Here is a 17,038-nt window from a genome sequence, read left to right as displayed (position 1 = left end):
GATGGATGGCAGGGGCCCCGGAGGGTGGCCAGAATCCGTTTGTAAAATAGACACAATCAAAGCCCCTCCTGAACAGAGCTCCCAATGATGGCCCCAGTCACCAAGGTGAGGACAGGGATTCCAGGGAGCTGGGGGGCAGACACGTTCCCTGCAGCTCAGACCCCCTGGGATTCCAGCAGTTAGAAGGAAGATAAAAGGAACCCACTTTTCAGTGGGTTTGATCCAGTGCAGATGGTATGTGCCAATGTGTCCACACACCTTCCGATCACTCCCTACTCACAGTTCCCTACAGTCTGCCTGTGTGGCCAGCCCCGGCAACGAGTGAATGGACACCCAGGAAGAGATCATAAGGTAAAGATTTATTAAGATTGCATGGCCACTTCTGCGTCCCCACTGTCCTTCCCTTGGAGGGAGCCACTGACCAGTGCGTGGGGCTGACTGGTGATGATCAGCCGCTCTCGATGTCCAAAAGCTTCATTCACTGAAAAGGGAACAAGGGAGTGATGGGGAAGGCCCAGAGGGAAGTGAGCCCTGAAACCCAAGATGCTCCCTTTCCAATCAGGGCTCCAAACCCACTCTCACTGTCTTTGTGTCTGGTCTCCTCCCTCCCACTCCTGTCTCTTCGTGTCTCTGGCTGCACCCCTGAGCCTGGCACTATGCCTTAACAAACACTTGTGGAAGAACTGAGGGGGCGTCCAGAGGGGTCTGGCAGCCTCCTAAAGTCAGCCAGCTTTCTTAAGAAAAGGGGCTTGTGGTCACCGAACTTGAGGAGGGAGAGGGAGACAGCCATCCATGTTCTAGCTCTTTCCATCACATGCTGGGCCCCCAAGGCTCTGCCACTGGGAGGATCCAATTATTACTAGTTTGTTTTTTTTAAACTTCATTTAGAGTATTTTTCACAAAATGTACAAGGTAGTGATGTATTCTAAGTGGTCAGAGGGAGGCCTGGGTTCCAGTCCTGTTTCTGATACAGAGAGCCTAGGCGGTCACTTCATCTATCTCTGAGGCATTGCCTGCCCAGTGGCTGCCCATCACTACTAGCAGAGGAAATGGTTCCCCACAGTGAACTGAATCACAGGCCTTGTCATGCTAACGAGGGAGGCTAGGCTGAGAGGTCGGCTGTGGCCAGGGACTGCGTCCCTGGGTTCTCTCTAGCCTCGGCTGAATCTCCTCAGAGACAGGCAAGGCCTCTAGGGGACCAGGCAGTCCAGACAGAAGCCCTTACCTGCAGAAATGGTGCTGATGTCCCACACCCGAAGCCCTTCTCTCTGACCCCCAAAGGCATACATAAAAGGCAGGTCTGGGCAGCAGGAGGCACAGAAGAGAACACCCTGAGAGGGAAGAGCAGTGAGGGCGGTGTTGGTGCTGGGCCCTGTGTCTCCAGCACCCCCATCACCAAGGAAAGGGGTTCATGCATTCCCTGGTCCTTAACAAACACAATGGTGATGATGCCCAAGTACACACAAGCCCCCTCACCAGACCCCCCCCCCATAGGGCACCCCCCCCCCAACCCAGCCCATCCTGGATAACCCTGCTTTAGGCTGTTTCCTTATTCTCTGAAACAGGAACAAGGACACACCAATTTTATGGTGAAATAAATGAAGGTTCACCAGTTGCTCTGTGTCCAGACAGAGAGCCTTTGGCAGTGATGACGACTTCACTGGGGCCATCATGTCATCAACAGTCAGGAATGAGAGACTCCTCGATGTCAGCAGCTTAAGCTCAGATGCCACAAGGGGCCCCGGGAGAGACTGAGATCCCCTCAAGTCCCCAACCGCCTCAGCAGGAAAAGGGATAGGCCCCCCACTTAGGACAGACCCCCTTCTGGGGCAGGAAAAAATAAAACCAGGAGGGGTCAGGGAGTATCTTACCATTTTCATGTCTCTGGAGTGGATCAGACTTGGCTTGTCTCCTAATATGTCCCAAATCTTGACGTATTTGTCTGAGGAGGAGGTCACGAGACAGCCCTTGATCTGACTGCTTAGCTCAAGTCCTGCAAAGGAAGAGAGATTCATCATCTTTAACCCTGTGCTGGGGGGCAGCTAGGTGGCACAGTGGATAGAGCACCAGCCCTGGAGTCAGGAATACCTGAGTTCAAATACAGCCTCAGACACTTCATAATGACCTAGCTGTGTGGCCTTGGGGAAGCCACTTAACCCCATTACCTTACTAACCCCTCCACCCCGCAAAAAAAAAAAAAAATCCTGTGTTGAATTCACCACAAATCCTGGGGAATGCAGGAAGGAGCCATTTCTACTCACCGGAAACCTCTCCATCATGAGCCTTGAGAGTAAAGATGGGCTTATTGGAACGTGCATCCAGATAGTAGACAAAACCATCTTCTGTGCTGGTCTGGAGGAACCACAGGGATGAGAAAATGCCCCTGGGTCAGAAAAGCGCCCCCAAGAGGGCGGGGCGCTGGACTTGTTAGACCCTCCCACCCGAGACCTGTAGACTATCAACCAGCAAGCACTCATCAAGCAGCTGCTGTAACAAACTCTAACCCTAAGGACATGTCTCCACAGACAGATGTCATTCTCTTTGGTCTACTGGGCAGTGTACGACTGTGACTCTGGGGCACAAGGATAGATCCCCCAGGACAAGCTACCCGGAGAGCAAGGGTGCCTCCGGAGGGCAGGCCCTCCCCCTGCTCCATCCTGGCTCCTCCTTCCTCCCCTGATCTCCTCCAGTCCCTCCTGTCCCTCCCTCGCTACTCTTCTCAAACCTTCTGGTTGTGTGTCCTGACTCCCGTCTCCCTAGACTAGGAGCTCTGGCTCCTGTTGCTTATGCAGGGCCAGCTCACAGCCCCGTATGCCAGACTGTGCCCTCTCGCAGATGTCCAAGCAAGCCCAGCCTCTCTGGGAAAAGGGCAAGGCTCTGCACAGGTTCTTACCAAAAAATTGCAGGGAGAAAAGTGATTCCAAGTCACTCTTTCCACCTGCCCACTAAATTTCCAGAGGCGGTGATTCTCCTGGGGGCTCCGGCAGTCATACAAAGCCACAGACCTGGAGGGCCAAGGAGAAGGGAGGTGAGGAGCCCAGGCAGGCTGCCAATACCGAGCAGGTGCTGGCGCATCAACAAAAGCCAGGGACAGGGAATTCAAAGCCCTCCCCATTTTCTCCCAAGGCTCTCCCCTACAGCCTCTTCCAGCTTAAAAGCAGAGGCGGCCTGGGGGCTCCCTCCAGCCCAGCCCCCACCAGCCACTGCCCTGGGCAGCAGGCTTATGCAGGGACTATACTTGGGCATACAACATTGAACTTGGCAACCTCCCTTCAAGCCGTACTTATCATTAGCAATATGATGCTGAGCAAATCATTTATCTAAATGACTGTTAAAGAGGGGATAAGAATGACTGTTGGAAGAACAAGATAATAAATGAATTTTTAATAACTGCAAAATGCCGTGTCAACCTCAGCTTTCATGCTGCTCCTTCAGTGAATGTGACACCCATACAATTAATTGGTGATGTGACCTTGGGCCTGTCACTTCACCTCTGCCAGACTCAGTTCCCTCATCTGTAAAATGGAGACGCCCACTTTCCAGGGTGGTTGTGGGATCAAGCGATAAATACATAAATACAAATATAAATAAATATAAAGCACTGAACAAACTGTCATGCTAGCTACTCTGGAGTCCAGGGCCTGGGTTCAAAGCTCATCCTCATTTCCCCATGTGTAAAAGGAGAAGGCTGGACTAGATGGTGCTTAACTCCTTCCCAGGTCCAGGTCCATGACGCTGTGATCCCTAAGTACAATTTTACTGAATTCACGGGGTTGTAGTGATTCACAGGTTGTACTGATTTCTTAAAAAGCAAAGGGTCACATCACCCTTTTCAGGGCACCATTCATTGTCTCTCAACAAGAAACCCACCAGAATCAAGAGGGAAGGAAATCTTCCCACACTAAGTCTGCTGGAGGCTTGGTCAGAAAGGCAGCAGGAGTGGAGCCCGCTCTTGGGGCGGTGGGCCCAGCAGGTGAGAGCGAGGTCACCCTCTATCCCAGCAGAGTCGGCCTTAATCATTTTGACCACTTTTGTCATTTCCACTGAAGCAATGACAGAGATCTGCCTCTCTGGGGATGTTTTCATCACCACCATTTGAAAGCAAAGGTCAGACTTCCAGAGTCACCAGGGGCACCAGTTTGCACACCATGCACCCGATCTCCCAATCACTGCAAACTCTTACGTTAGAGACTCTAGTGAAGACTCCCCAGAACACCTCTCCCCATCTTTCGAAGTCTCCTGAGCACCCAGAGGAGACACTTACTTGTCATAGGATCCAGAAATCAGGGTCTGAGCTTCAAATGGATGAAACTGCAGGGTTTGCACCTGAAGGAAGCAGAGGACAATCCGTAACTCTGGAAGCAGCTTGAGAAACGAGACCATTCAATATGGGGCCCTGTGGCATTTTTAGAATGACCACAATCAGGTCTGAAGGAGGATTAGAAAAACCTATCTCCCTCTCCACTTCTTTACAAAGGTGGGGAGCCAGGGGGTGCAGAGTGGGACATACACCGCCCAACGAGGGACATGTTAATTTTGCTCCACTGACTTTTCCTTCTTTTATTCTTTATTGTCACCAGAGGTAGCTTAAACTAGATTTGGAAATGAAGATGATGTGAAAAAAAAGATATCAATAAACATTACACTTTTAAAAAGGGGGAGAGGACCATCTGATGCTTTGGAGCATCCCTGTCCCAGAAGGGAAGGTCTGCATCCCCCAATCACAGAGCAGAGACCCTGGGACCCTCGCAGGCGCCAGTGCCAGCCTACTCTTCAGAAGCTCAAGGACACTGAGCTTGGGATCTTGGGACATCTTGGAGGGAGGCGATCTGTCTTCCTGGGAATAGTGTGGGGATTTTTCTTGGGACCCCAGAGAGAAAATAAATACCTTGTCTGTGTGCAGAGTCAGGTTGGCCGCGGGCTTCCCCAAAGACATGTCCCACAGGATGACTGTGCTGTCGGCGGAGGCGCTGGCCAGCACATTTCTGAAAAAAGGAGAAAAGTGAGCAGCAAGTCATCTTCACAAAAACCCAGAGGCATTCCTGTGGACGAACCCGTGAAAGAGAGGATTTCAATAAAGAGCTGTCTTTTATGTATTTCCCCCTGGACACTGGGACCTAAATCTTCAGCCTAGAACATTAAAAAATCCAAGTTAAAAGAAAAACAAGATGGAACCAAGTCGTCCTGGAGAGTGAGACTTTGGTAGAGAAAATCAGCTCCTGGAAATCTGCACTACCAAGGGAGGAAAATGCAGGCAGGTCCATTCTCTAGGTCACTCTACCTGTACTGATCTGGCACTGCCAAGTCAACTGCAGGAGGTACTCAAAATTCAATAAATTAAATATATAACCAAATAAAGCCCACAGATGATGTTACAAATATCCAAATGCCACCCCCCTTCCCCCTAGCCATGCTTTAGATAAAGGAACCATTCTAGTGAGTCACATGGGTTACCCTGGCAGAGCTGATCCGACTGGCTGTAGGGACCTACGGAAACCTGTGTCCTTCGCTAGGAAAGAGTCTCTTGACCTAGGCTCGCACTCAATCACGTCGATAATACTTACTATTCCTGTTGAATAGACTGCAGACCATCTGACATTTTGGTCACAAGAATTTAAAATCACCAACACTGCCAGGGATCCCACAGGTGTCACACTTTACTGGCAGTTGGCAAAGCTCACTCTCCAACTCCATCACTACAGACACCACATAAAATGCTAGAACCTTCCTCCCCCCAAGAAGTCTAGGACAACAGTACAAAGAGTAGGCAGTCTGTAATGGTGGGAATCGTATCTAGGCTTTAGAACCCATGAGCAATTCATTCAGCAACTTCTACTGCCAGTCTGTCATCCTCGGGCCTTGGCAATGACCCCAACTGAGGGAGCCCAACGCAGAGCCCATGCCAAGGGCCTTCTAATAAAGAAAAGGAAAAACTTGGGAGGCCCATGGGAGTAGAATTTGATCAGAGTGAAGAAAAGTGGAAATTTAAATCAGTTACAGGGCTACAGGGGTTAGGAACAAGATGTGTCAATTGAGGTAAAAGTGTCCACAACAAGCCATTTTTCCACTGGCAAGTTGTCAGAGGACATGGCCAAACAGGCTTCCAAAGATGAAACCGCCAATAACCACAGGAAAAAAAAAACTTTTCCAAGTCACTGGTTTTCAGATAAAAACAACCATCCTGAGGGATTGCCTTATACCCATCAATCCAACAAAGCCAGAAAAAGATGGATGGGAGCCTCACCTTTGGGCTGCTTGGGAAAAGAAGCTGGAGACAATGGGCGTGGTTACTGAGCTAATTGTATAACAGAAAAGATGCACATGCAGAGAAACATTCTCTAGGCTGGGAGGGAAGGGAGGAAGGATTTTTTTTGGGGGGGGGGGGATTTCTACAATACTGGACTCAGTACTTTCCCAATATCATCTCATTTGATCCCCACAACAGCCATGGGAGTTGGGCACTCTTAAGATCTCCATTTTCCAACTGAGGAAATGAGGCAAACAGAGGTCAAGAGATTTGCCCAGGGTCACACAGCTGCTAGCGCCTAAAGCTGGATTTGAACTCTGGTCTTTCTGACTCCAGACCCAGTGCTCTAATCCATGCACTAACAGGTACTCTGTGATATTAACACACTGGAAACGAGAGAGCTAAGTGACCGGGGGAACAGCCAGATGACCACGGTCCAGGAGTGTAAAGAGAACTCCCTTCCTAAATTTCAGCTTAGGACAGGAAGGGCAGCCCCAACTCAAAGCTAAGATCTGCTTCAGACCATGAAGGCACAAGTTCTTAGCCCGGGCTCTGTGAACTCCTTGGGAGTTAACAGTGATAACTGTCCTTGGATGGCACTGGTCACTTTTCAATCTACTACTTTTAAGCCCGTGATTCTGACTGGGCATGCTGAAGCCTAGGTCTGGTACCTGTGGGGGGTCACCAGGTGGCCTGGGGAGAGGCAAATGGTCTAGGGCAGAGGGGACAGCAGTGAAGTCATCCTGTACTTCCTGTCTTTTTAAAAAATGCCCGAGGAGTCCATAGGCTTCCTAGGACTACCCCAGAGTCCAGGTGAAGAAGCCCTACTCCAGGGCACATCCTCAAGATGAGGAAGGTGCGATGAGCCAACAGCAAAGACAGGGCCCACTGCCACCAGTCATGTAAGACCCCCCCACCAAAGTTAGGGGCAAACAGCCCCCTTCCCAGTAGGGGCAAAACCTGCCCCGAAGCTTGTTAGTTTGATATTGAATATAGAAATGTTATTAACAAGGAAAGTCAACAGTCAAGGCCAATGATTGAAAAATGCTGTTACCTGATTAGTTTATTCCATGAAAGATCGAGAATGGCATCAGTGTGGCCTTCTGGGGTCTCTTCAACTGTTCGGCTCTGTAATAGGTAGTGCCCCTCAATTATTTTGATCCTTATGATAGGGAAGTCTTTGGTCATGAATGAAAAATTAGGCTTTAAACAAGTAAAGGCAGCAAAAGTCCAAGGTTTGTCGGCTCTCCTTTGGGCTGGGGTCGGAGGAATCCCACTTCACATATTTAGGAGTTCAAGTCACTGCAGCTCATCTGTGAAATGGGGATGGAACTCATGGTCCCTTCCCTCATAGGGTTGTTGTAAATTCAAATTAAGACTGTAAGGGGCGACTCACCCAGGTCAGTTTTTATTTCCTGTACGACTTCTAACAGGTCATCTAATGTCTCTGGGCCTATCCCCTAATCTGTAAAATGGTAGTGGGGGGGGGGGGGGGCAGCTAGGTGGCACAGTGGACAGAGCACCGGCCCTGGAGTCAGGAGGACCTGAATTCAAATCCAGCCTCAGCCACTTAATAATTACCTAGCTGTATGACCTCAAGCAAGTCACTTAACCCCACTGCCTCGCCAAAAAAAAGGAAGCAGTGGCAACAAATGATGTTCAAGGTCCCCTCCAGCTCTCACTCTAGTGGAAGACTGTGTCTCTCAATAAAGACTCAGGATTTCATTCTAGTCTTTGGCCCCATCAGTACTGTTCACCACTGGAACTAGAACCAGCTGATGAGGTGGGGAGCCCTGGGCACTCACTCCTAAGGATGCCAAAGGGCACCTGTGCCTACCTGAGAAACTCTCAGTGGAAGGCACTGGCCAGAATGGGAGATATTCAGAGGAAGGGGGCTGCTCCATCCTCTTGGGGTTTTCAATGTTTCTCTTTACCTTTTTTCCTTTCTTTTTTTTCTTCTTTGCGTTTTTGCTCCCAAGTGAGAACACTGGCTCCAAAGAGTCCACGATATCGAGGTCCCACACTTCAATCACGGGGGACATTGTGCCTACAGCCATGTAGTTTCCTAAAAGAGGGCAGAGTGTATTCCAGCTAAGATTTGTGGGCTGGCATTTGAGGCATAAGTTCCAAGTTGGCATCGATGTCTCAGGAACAATGTCATCCAAGCTACTGACACTAACAAGTTGCTAACAAGACTCTGAAACCAAGGGACACGCGGAGTCCCCTGCCCATGCATGGGGGGGGGGGGGGCTCATGAGCCCAGCAGCCAGGTTATCCCCAGTTTTACAGCAAATCTGCACCCAGAGCCCATTTCTATGAGCAATTCTGCCTGAATCCACGAGCTTCTGCTAGTGATTTCTTATAAGAGACCATGGTCACAGGTGACTGCAGATGTGGCCATCTGGGCTGGCAGTCCGATTTCCCCATAGATCAGACCCAATGGTTGGTTGGGGGCTTCCCACGGAGGCTGCCTGAAGTCCCACACTGCCCCAAGACTCATTCATGGATGCCAATAACCCAGTCCCGGCTCACTACCCTCCCCAAACCCCAGAATGCAGGCCGGCTGAGAAATCGAGTGTCCGTGTCAGTAAAGTGTAGACAGCAGCATTTGTGAGGCTCTGCATGTCTCAAGAGCATCACTTACAACCCCAGAGGCCGGCTGCCTCTGCCAGAGAAGCCAGCCATGCCACACTTACCAGGAGCTTCTTCTGGGCTGGGGTCGAAATTCAACCATTCCACACTCAGCGGATAAGCAGACAAGATGATGTCATGATGCACGTAAAATGAGTCTTCTTCCTGGTTATAAACTGGAAGAAGTGGGGGAAACAGCTTGAGGAAGTCCACAGACCCCATGGCAAGGGCACAGACAATCTGGACTCAAGGCCTGCCCCTGAAACCTTCTAGCTGGGTGACCCTGGGCCAGTCATGTCCTTGTTTGCTTCAGTTCCCTCTTTTGTATCAACCAAGGTTGGGGTGAGGCTCCGAGGATGGCTCTGTGAATACTTATCTCCCTAATACCTGAGGCTTCTGCTCTTCCAAGACTAAAGTCCCGCCTCATGCCCAGAGCCAAGCATTTGTTAAAGGCAGTGTTGAGCTGGGCCCAAACAGTGGGACATTCTGTGTGACCTGGACCTTGGGCAAGAACCTTTCCCTTACTTTGTCTTAGTCTTCTTATCTATAAAATGAAGTTAGTCTCAAAGTTCCATCTTTGATCTGGTGACTAGGGAAAGAGCCATCCCATCAATCAGGCTGCCCATGGCATGCTTTCAGAAGGAGGGCAGTGACCTTGCTGGCCTGAGATGCACCTTAGGGATCACTTCTTTATGTTCTTATAATTGACATGTCTATGTGGTTTTGCTCAGGACTGGGCAGCTCTAAATGACTAGTCATCTGGGGAAAGCAGCAATTTAAGGATTAGGGTCCCCACTCCAACATATGGCTCTGGGATGTTGAAGGACTTGCCCTGGGTCAGAGCTGAGAAATGCTGGAACCAGGGCTCAAAGTCAAGTCCTTCCCTTCATTTCACACCACCTTTCTTGGCTCCAAAAGAGAATACATAGCTGGAGGGGCCACTAGGTGGTATCATTGTAGATATAGCACTAAGTTTGAAGTCAGAAGACTTGAGTTCAAATCTTCAAAGGGGTGTAATCTGGGCAAGTCACCTCACTCAACTTGCCTCAGTTTTCTCATCTGTAAAATGAGCCGGAGAAGGAATGGCAAAGCACTTCTGTGTCTCTGCAGAGAAAACCCCAAATGGTAGCATGAAGAGTCAGATACAACTGAGACAACTAAGCAAGAGAAAGGGCCAAAGGAAGGTTCTTTTTATGGAGGGTGGGGTGGGGGAAGGGACGAGTCATAATTTTAAAGGGTTCTTAACTCAAGGTTGGTGAACTTGGGCCTTTTAACATTTTGGTGATTCTAGGCTTTAATGTCCCATGCATTTAAGAAAAGAAGAAGCTGAGCAGGGTCCATAAGCCTTTCTCAGTCCAAAGGCCAAAAGGGGCCATGACCCAGGGGCGTGAAGAAGCCCGGGGATGGGGGGCAGCAGCGATGGGGCTTTTGACCCCAGTCTCCTCACCATGAATCTCCAGATTGCACTGGTCATCTTCGGCCCTACCACAGACGATAAGATTGTCACTGGGTTTAATCAGAAAATCGTCCTGTTCGTATTGATCCTGAGTATTGGAAGAAGGAGAAGAAAAGCTTCTTGGAGGAGGAAAGAAAATACCAAGATGGCATGAATGCCACTCAAGAGGGGTCAATGGAGACTCATTTGAGGACTTACTGTATTTTTGAGGGTAACATAAGGATCTTCTTCGTTACTGCCATAGACCGTGAGCCCCAAGAGAGACTCCTGGAGAGTTTCAGTGCCTAGAATGAAAATATGCAAAAAGGAGTCAAGAAAAGTCCAAGATTATCTTTTTAGAACACATGGTCCAAAAAATGCAAGCCCTCACCCTGTTCCCATGGGTAGGGCCTTTTCTGTTAGAATGGAAGCCTCTTGCTCTCTTCTCTGCCTTAGTCCCCCCCCCCCCCCCCCCATCCATCCAACCAAGCATCCTCACTATAAGAGGGTAGCAAGAGCAGTAGCAATAATCCACTAATAAACTCCTAAGCCCCTCCTCTCTACCAGCCTGAAAAAGGTCATTCCAAGGAAGGGAGGCCCCAGATAGCACTGCCCCTAGAGGGAAGCTGAGGTTGGTGATGTGCAGCTGCAGGAGAGCTGAGGCTACCTAGGGTCTACATTACAGTTGGCACCGATGTAGAGAGTCATCCTGAGGGAAGGGCTGACCAGTAAGGTTAGAAAAATGGAGCTGCTTCAATGTTCCACAATACGCACTCCTGGGTCAGGGGACAGTGACAGGAGACAGAAAACAGACTCACCGGTGTCTTCATCATCGTACTTATCCAGCTCATACTCGGCTAGTTCATCATCCTCCGGGCCTCCCTCTCCCTCTGGGTCACCCCCTGATGAAGTCTCCCCTGTCTGTATTTGAACAATGGGATAATCCAGTTGCTCTTCTGTAGTGTCTCCTTCATCACTACTGTTTATTTCTCTGTGTAAAAAATTCCGAGTCAGGTTGAGAAATGCCTTTCTTTTAATTCAATAAACACTTATCATATGTGGACTACTACATTAGGGAAGAGGCATGATTTCCTGCCTCCATGGGGCTTATAGTCTAGCAGGGGAATAAAAGATAAATATGGATGATTTCAACACATGAAATTACAAAACAGAAGGGAGGCTGTTAATAATGGGAAGATGAAGAGATGATGAAAAAGGGTAAAAACATCACTTGTACAAAAATATTCATAGCAGCCCTGTTTGTGGTGGCAAAGAATTGGAAATCAAGTAAATGTCCTTCCATTGGGGAATGGCTTAGCAAACTGTGGTCTATGTATGTCATGGAACACTATTGTTCTATTAGAAACCAGGAGGGATGGGAATTCAGGGAAGCCTTGAGGATTTGCATCAACTGATGCTGAGTGAGATGAGCAGAACCAGAAAAACACACAGCAACATGGGGGTGATGATCAACCTGGATGGACTCGCTCATTCCATCAGGGCAACATTCAGGGACAATGTGGGGCTCTCTGCGATGGAGAATATTGTCTGTATCCAGAAAAAGAACCATAGAGTTTGAACAAATTAGGAAAAGACCATTATCTCATTATGTAATTTTACTATCTCATACTTTATGTTTCTTCCTTAAGGACATGATTTGTCTCTCATCATATTGCATTTGGATCAAAGTGGACTATGGAAACAACGGAAGACTGAACAGACTGCCTTCTGTGGGGGTGGGGAGAGGGAAGCAAAATTGGAGGGAAAAAATTGTAAAACAAAATAAAATCTTTCAAAAAAAAATAATAGGGGGAGAAAGGCAGTCCAGGCTGGAGAGGCTCGGCAGGGGCGACATCTTCCTGGAAGGCCGAGGAGGCCCGGCCCAGTTGCTCGTGACCCTGGAAGAACTCACTGTATTTTCTCCTTGGCTTCTTCGATGAGACGCTTGACCTCGTCCTTGCTAAGCTCGACCTACAAAGAAGCAAAGACGGCGAAGGTCGGGAGGGGCCGGATCGGCGCACGCTAGGGCGTCTGCGGCTCGTGGCGGCCGAGGTGGTACCAAGGGGAGGCCGGACACTACCAGCGGCCTTTCACCGAAGCTCCGACCCCGCCGGTGCCCCGGGACCGGTCACTCCGTCCTCTCTGCCTCGGTTTCCCCGTCTTTGAAGCGAGCTGGAGGACACGGCCAGGCGAACCCCAGGGGGGCTCCCGGAGGGAGCTGCTGCGGGGGTCGCGCCGGACCCGGGCCTCAAAGTGCCAAGAGCCTGCGCCTGGAGGCGGGTGGCCGCGGCTCGGGGGGCGCTGGGGTCGCCCCCCCCCGGGAAGCCCGACCAGCAAAGCCCGGCCCCGCGCCCCCCGCTCCTCTCCCTCTGTCTCGGGGACCCCCCGGCGGACGAGCGGCCGCGGTCACCTTGTCCGGGGTCTCCTTGGCGACGCCCCGGCGGACCCAGGCCGCGCACGTCACCTGACGGCTGCGCCTCATGGGGCCGCTTCAGCGCGCCTCGGGCCCGGGAGAGGAAGGATGGAGCCGCGGCGCCCGGCGCGGCCCTGTGACGCCACAGTCTCGGCGCCCGAGGTCCCGCTGCTGGGAGGCTCGGAGGTCACGGGGGGCCTCTCGGCCAATAGGACCGCGGAGTCTCCGCCCCTCCCCTTGCGTCATCATCGGGCGCCTCCCGGGGGCGGGTGGGGGAGGAGGAGAAAGGCGCTGGAGTCTGCGCAGGCGCGAGAGGGAGCTCCGGCCTCCTCTGGTCCCACCCCTTCGTGTGACAGAGCGGCAAACTGAGGCTCCGGGCGCTCCGGAAGGGGGCCCCGCCCCCGGGGGTGCTCGGGGCGCAGCTGGGGGCCCGGGCTGGAGGCGCGTTGATGCGCGCCTTTTCTTTTCTTTCTTTTCTTTTTCCCCTTTCTTTTCTTTTCCTTTCTTTTTCCTTTTCTTTTTTTCTCGTTTTTCTTTTTAATTTTTTCTTTTCTTTTTTCTTTTCTTTTTTCTCTTTTCTCTCTTTTCTTTTTTCTTTCTTTTCTTTTTTCTTCTTTTCTTTTCTTTTTTCTCTTTTTTCTTTCTTTTCTTTTTTCTCATTTTTCTTTTTTCTTTCTTTTTTTCTTCTTTTCTTTTTTCTCTTTTTTCTTTCTTTTCTTTTTTTCCTTTCTTTTCTATTCTTAATTTTTCTTTTTTCCCTCTTTTCTTTTCCTTTCTTTTTCTTTTCTTTTCTTTTTTTCTCGTTTTTCTTTTTAATTTTTTCTTTTCTTTTTTCTTCTTTTCTTTTTTCTCTTTTCTCTCTTTTCTTTTTTCTTTCTTTTCTTTTTTCTTCTTTTCTTTTCTTTTTTCTCATTTTTCTTTCTTTTCTTTTTTCTTTTCTTTTCTTTTCTTTTTTCTTTCTTTTCCTTTCTTTTTTCTTTCTTTTCTTTTCTTTTTCTTTATTTTATTTTAATTTTGTTTATTTTCTTAGGGTTTTTTTGCAACGAAGTCAGATTTGAACTCAGGTCCTCCTGACTCCAGGGCTGGTGCTCTATCCACTGTACCACCTAGCCACCCCCAATAGATAAACCTTTGGTTAATTTGATTTTTTTAAAAGTTTTTTGCAAGGCAATGGGGTTAAGTGACTTCCCCAAGGCCACACATCTAGGTCATTATTAAGTGCCTGAGGCTAGATTTGAACTCAAGTCCTCTTGACTCCTGGGCCAGTGAGGACTTTTATTTTTTATATTTTTAAGTTCTTGGAGGCGGCTTATTTTATTTTTGTTTGCATGCAAGTTGTGTTTACTCTCACCACAGGATTATTGTGGTGATGTTTGCCATGATTATATATTTCTTTTTTTCATTTTGTTTTTGCAAGGCAGATGGGGTTAAGTGGCTTGCCCAAGGTCACACAGCTGTAAGTATCATGTGTCTGAGGTCACATTTGAACTCAGGTCCTGCTGACTCCAGGACAGTGCTCCAGCCACTGCGCCACCCAGCTGCCCCATGACTATACATACATTTCTAACCTATATCAAATATTATGTTTCGTCCTCCCTTCTCAAGGAAGACCACAACATTAGGGAAGTGATGCCATGATAAGCACATGAATTGGGTCTTCTCCAGAACCACCTGGATCCAGTGGCCAGAAAGGAATCAGGATGACCAGGGATGGCCCTCAGTGAAAGGCAATCAGGGTGCGGTGACTTGCCCAAGGTCATACAGCTAGTAAGTGGCAAGTGTCTGAGGTGGTATTCAAACTCCTGACTCCAGGGCCGGTGCTCCATCCAATGCATCCCTAGCTTCTCTTAAGTAAATATCAAATAACTTAACTTTCTCAGTGAGGGGAATTGGAGTGGGAGGAAAGAGAATTTGGAGCTCAAGATTTTAAAAGTGAATATTGAAACTTGTTTTTCCATATGAATAGGGAAAATTAAATTTAAAAAAATGATGATCTACAATGTATACCATGGAAACAATGTCAAGATGGGCAAATTGCCTGTGGGGGTGGGGGGAGGGAAGTAAGATTAGGTGAAAAATTGTAAAACTCAAAATAAAATCAGTAAGTACCAAAAAAAAAAAAAATGATGATCCAGGCAGAATATTCCAGTTCCTGCCTTCCCTGAAAGGTGAGATACTGTGTTAGATTTTCCATTATTTCTATCAGACAATGGTTATCATGGTGCTGAGGGTCTTATCCCTGTTGGAGAAATGATTCCATTTTTCCTGTGACTCCCAATCTTGCTTAGATCCACAGATATTGTAAGCCTAGACTTGACTCCGCATACAATATATATTTAATACAGTAACCAAGTGGACGGTACCTGAGACCAAAGGACTAATGAGAGAGGCAGGATTGCTAGGAGCTACACTGCAAACAGGAAGACCTAGGTTTAAAATCTCTCCTCTCCCACGTGCTTCCTGCATGACCTAGGTAAGTCACTTTTCTTAAAAAAAAATGAGGGAATTGGACTTGGTTTCCAAGGAACCTCCCTCTGAACCTTTTGTTCAGTCATGACAAACTCTTCTGGGTTGTTTTTTTTTTTTTGACAAAGATACTGGAGTCGTTTGCTATTTCCTTCTCCAGCTCCTCTTATAAATGAGGGAACCAAGGCAAACGGGATTAAGTAAATTGACCAGGAGACTAGATTTGAACTCAGAAGGATGAATCTTCCTGACTCCAGGTGCAATACTCTAGCACTGAGCCACTGAACTGACCAAAAGGGACCTTAGAAGTCCTCAAAACTGACTTCAGTTTATAGATGAAGAAACCAGGGTCATGAAGTCAGGGCCCTGAAATGATTTGCCTGCCAACATGCAGATTTTGAACTCAGGTCGTGTGATACCTTTTCAAATGTTGAAGATGATGCTTTAAAAAAAGACCCAAGGGGGCGGCTAGGTGGCACAATGGATAGAGCACTGGCCCTGGTGTCAGGAGGACCTGAGCTCAAATCCAGCCTCAGATACTTAATAATTCCCTAGCTATGTGGCCTTGGACAAGCCATTTACCCCCATTGCCTTGCAAAAAAAAAAAACTAAAAAAAGAAAAAAAAAGACCCAAACAACCCAGTTTGTTAGGAAGAAGGTTAAGCATTAAATCATTTATATCATCCTTCTAATCCCCGGAGAAAAGAGTGAGGTGGTAGCGGTGATTTCAAAGCATCTTTTTGTGCCTGGAGATTGGAAGGGTTTAAAAACCACAGATGGGGGTTCATGGAACACAGAGGAGGTTCTCCACCTGCTGCCCAAGGCTTACACTGCAGCCCTAGGTCGCTCCTGAGACCCTGGCAGAGCTCAGAGTCTATTGTGATATTAGTGATTTTGTACAAACAAGGCAAAGAGGAGATAAATTGAAAGCCTTCAGCATAAGGGGAGACACTAGAATTAAAGGGGAGGGGAAACCAAAGGGTGGGAATGAGGATAGAGAGCACTCCAGTCTTGGGGAGTAGCCCCTACGACACCCAAAGTTGGGAGATGGAGGGTCTTATGGGAAGAACAACCATGAGAACAACCAGCTGTCATCAGCTTATAGACAACGAAAAAGGAATGAGAAAAGGAAGGGGCAGGTCATGTTGGGCTTTGAATGCCACATCAAGAATTTTATGTTTGATGCTGGAGGTGATCGGGAGCCAATCGCAGTTAACTGAATAGGAATCTGACCCATGCCTTAGGCAGGGAGCAGAGGCTTAGATCAGGGCTGGGAAACATGGCATTCTAAAAAAAAGTACATAGTCCAAAATGGAAATCCAGGGCTTTCTATTGAATCCTCTCTTTTTTCTCTGCTGCTGTGCATATAGAAATGATGTTTTTTCCTTTTCTTTTGCATTTAAATTTAAAATGAATAAAAATGTTTTAAAAAAGATTAGGAAAAAAAAGGAAACAAGGTAGTTCTGGTATTGAGGCTACTCTCTTAACAGGGGGATTCACTTTCCCTTTGTTATCAGTTTCCTCCTGTTTAAAAAGAAGCGGTTGAACTGGATAGTACCCAAACACTCTTCTAACCCTAAAAGTCAATGTCGCTATTATTTTGCTATCCCTGTACAAACATTCTTTTCCAGAAACACTTTTTAGAATTCACATCCTTGGGAGGAGGTATATTGGACCAGGTGAGATTGACAATCTGAGTTCAAATCCTGCCTGAGTCACTTATGTTAGCATAGGAATTAGACCCAGTAGATGCTTTTAGAGATCCTCTAGTCCAACCCTCTAATTAAAAAAATAAAGTCTTGTTATATTTTGTTTTTCTTTGACTTTAATTTTCTTTTTTTTTAGG

At 48.1% G+C, this 17,038-nt stretch overlaps 1 protein-coding gene and 1 long non-coding RNA gene across 2 annotated transcripts; one reads left to right on the top strand and one right to left on the bottom strand.

Moving 5' to 3' along the window:
* Nucleotides 1–345: 345 nt before the first annotated feature.
* PWP1 (PWP1 homolog, endonuclein) lies at nucleotides 346–12,879 on the bottom strand. The gene is made up of 15 exons (XM_074226778.1): nucleotides 12,724–12,879; nucleotides 12,226–12,284; nucleotides 11,132–11,304; nucleotides 10,533–10,618; nucleotides 10,326–10,422; nucleotides 8,944–9,054; nucleotides 8,182–8,312; nucleotides 7,302–7,375; nucleotides 4,889–4,985; nucleotides 4,265–4,326; nucleotides 2,894–3,005; nucleotides 2,262–2,352; nucleotides 1,872–1,993; nucleotides 1,226–1,331; nucleotides 346–481 (listed from the first exon to the last, which is right to left on the bottom strand). The coding sequence occupies exons 1-15, from the start codon at nucleotides 12,793–12,795 to the stop codon at nucleotides 363–365; spliced, it is 1,512 nt and encodes a 503-aa protein (XP_074082879.1). The 5' UTR covers nucleotides 12,796–12,879; the 3' UTR covers nucleotides 346–362.
* A 960-nt stretch (nucleotides 12,880–13,839) lies between these two features.
* On the top strand, nucleotides 13,840–15,194 carry LOC141511787 (uncharacterized). Its single transcript, XR_012475406.1, has 3 exons — nucleotides 13,840–14,182; nucleotides 14,332–14,493; nucleotides 15,072–15,194. It is a non-coding gene; the product is annotated as an uncharacterized LOC141511787 (long non-coding RNA).
* The last annotated feature ends 1,844 nt before the right edge of the window (nucleotides 15,195–17,038 follow it).

Source organism: Macrotis lagotis, chromosome 2, assembly GCF_037893015.1.
Source record: "Macrotis lagotis isolate mMagLag1 chromosome 2, bilby.v1.9.chrom.fasta, whole genome shotgun sequence".
Taxonomy (NCBI): Eukaryota; Metazoa; Chordata; class Mammalia; order Peramelemorphia; family Peramelidae; genus Macrotis; species Macrotis lagotis.
The sequence above is the reverse complement of the archived record's forward strand: the minus strand, read 5'-3'. Positions and strand labels throughout refer to the sequence as shown.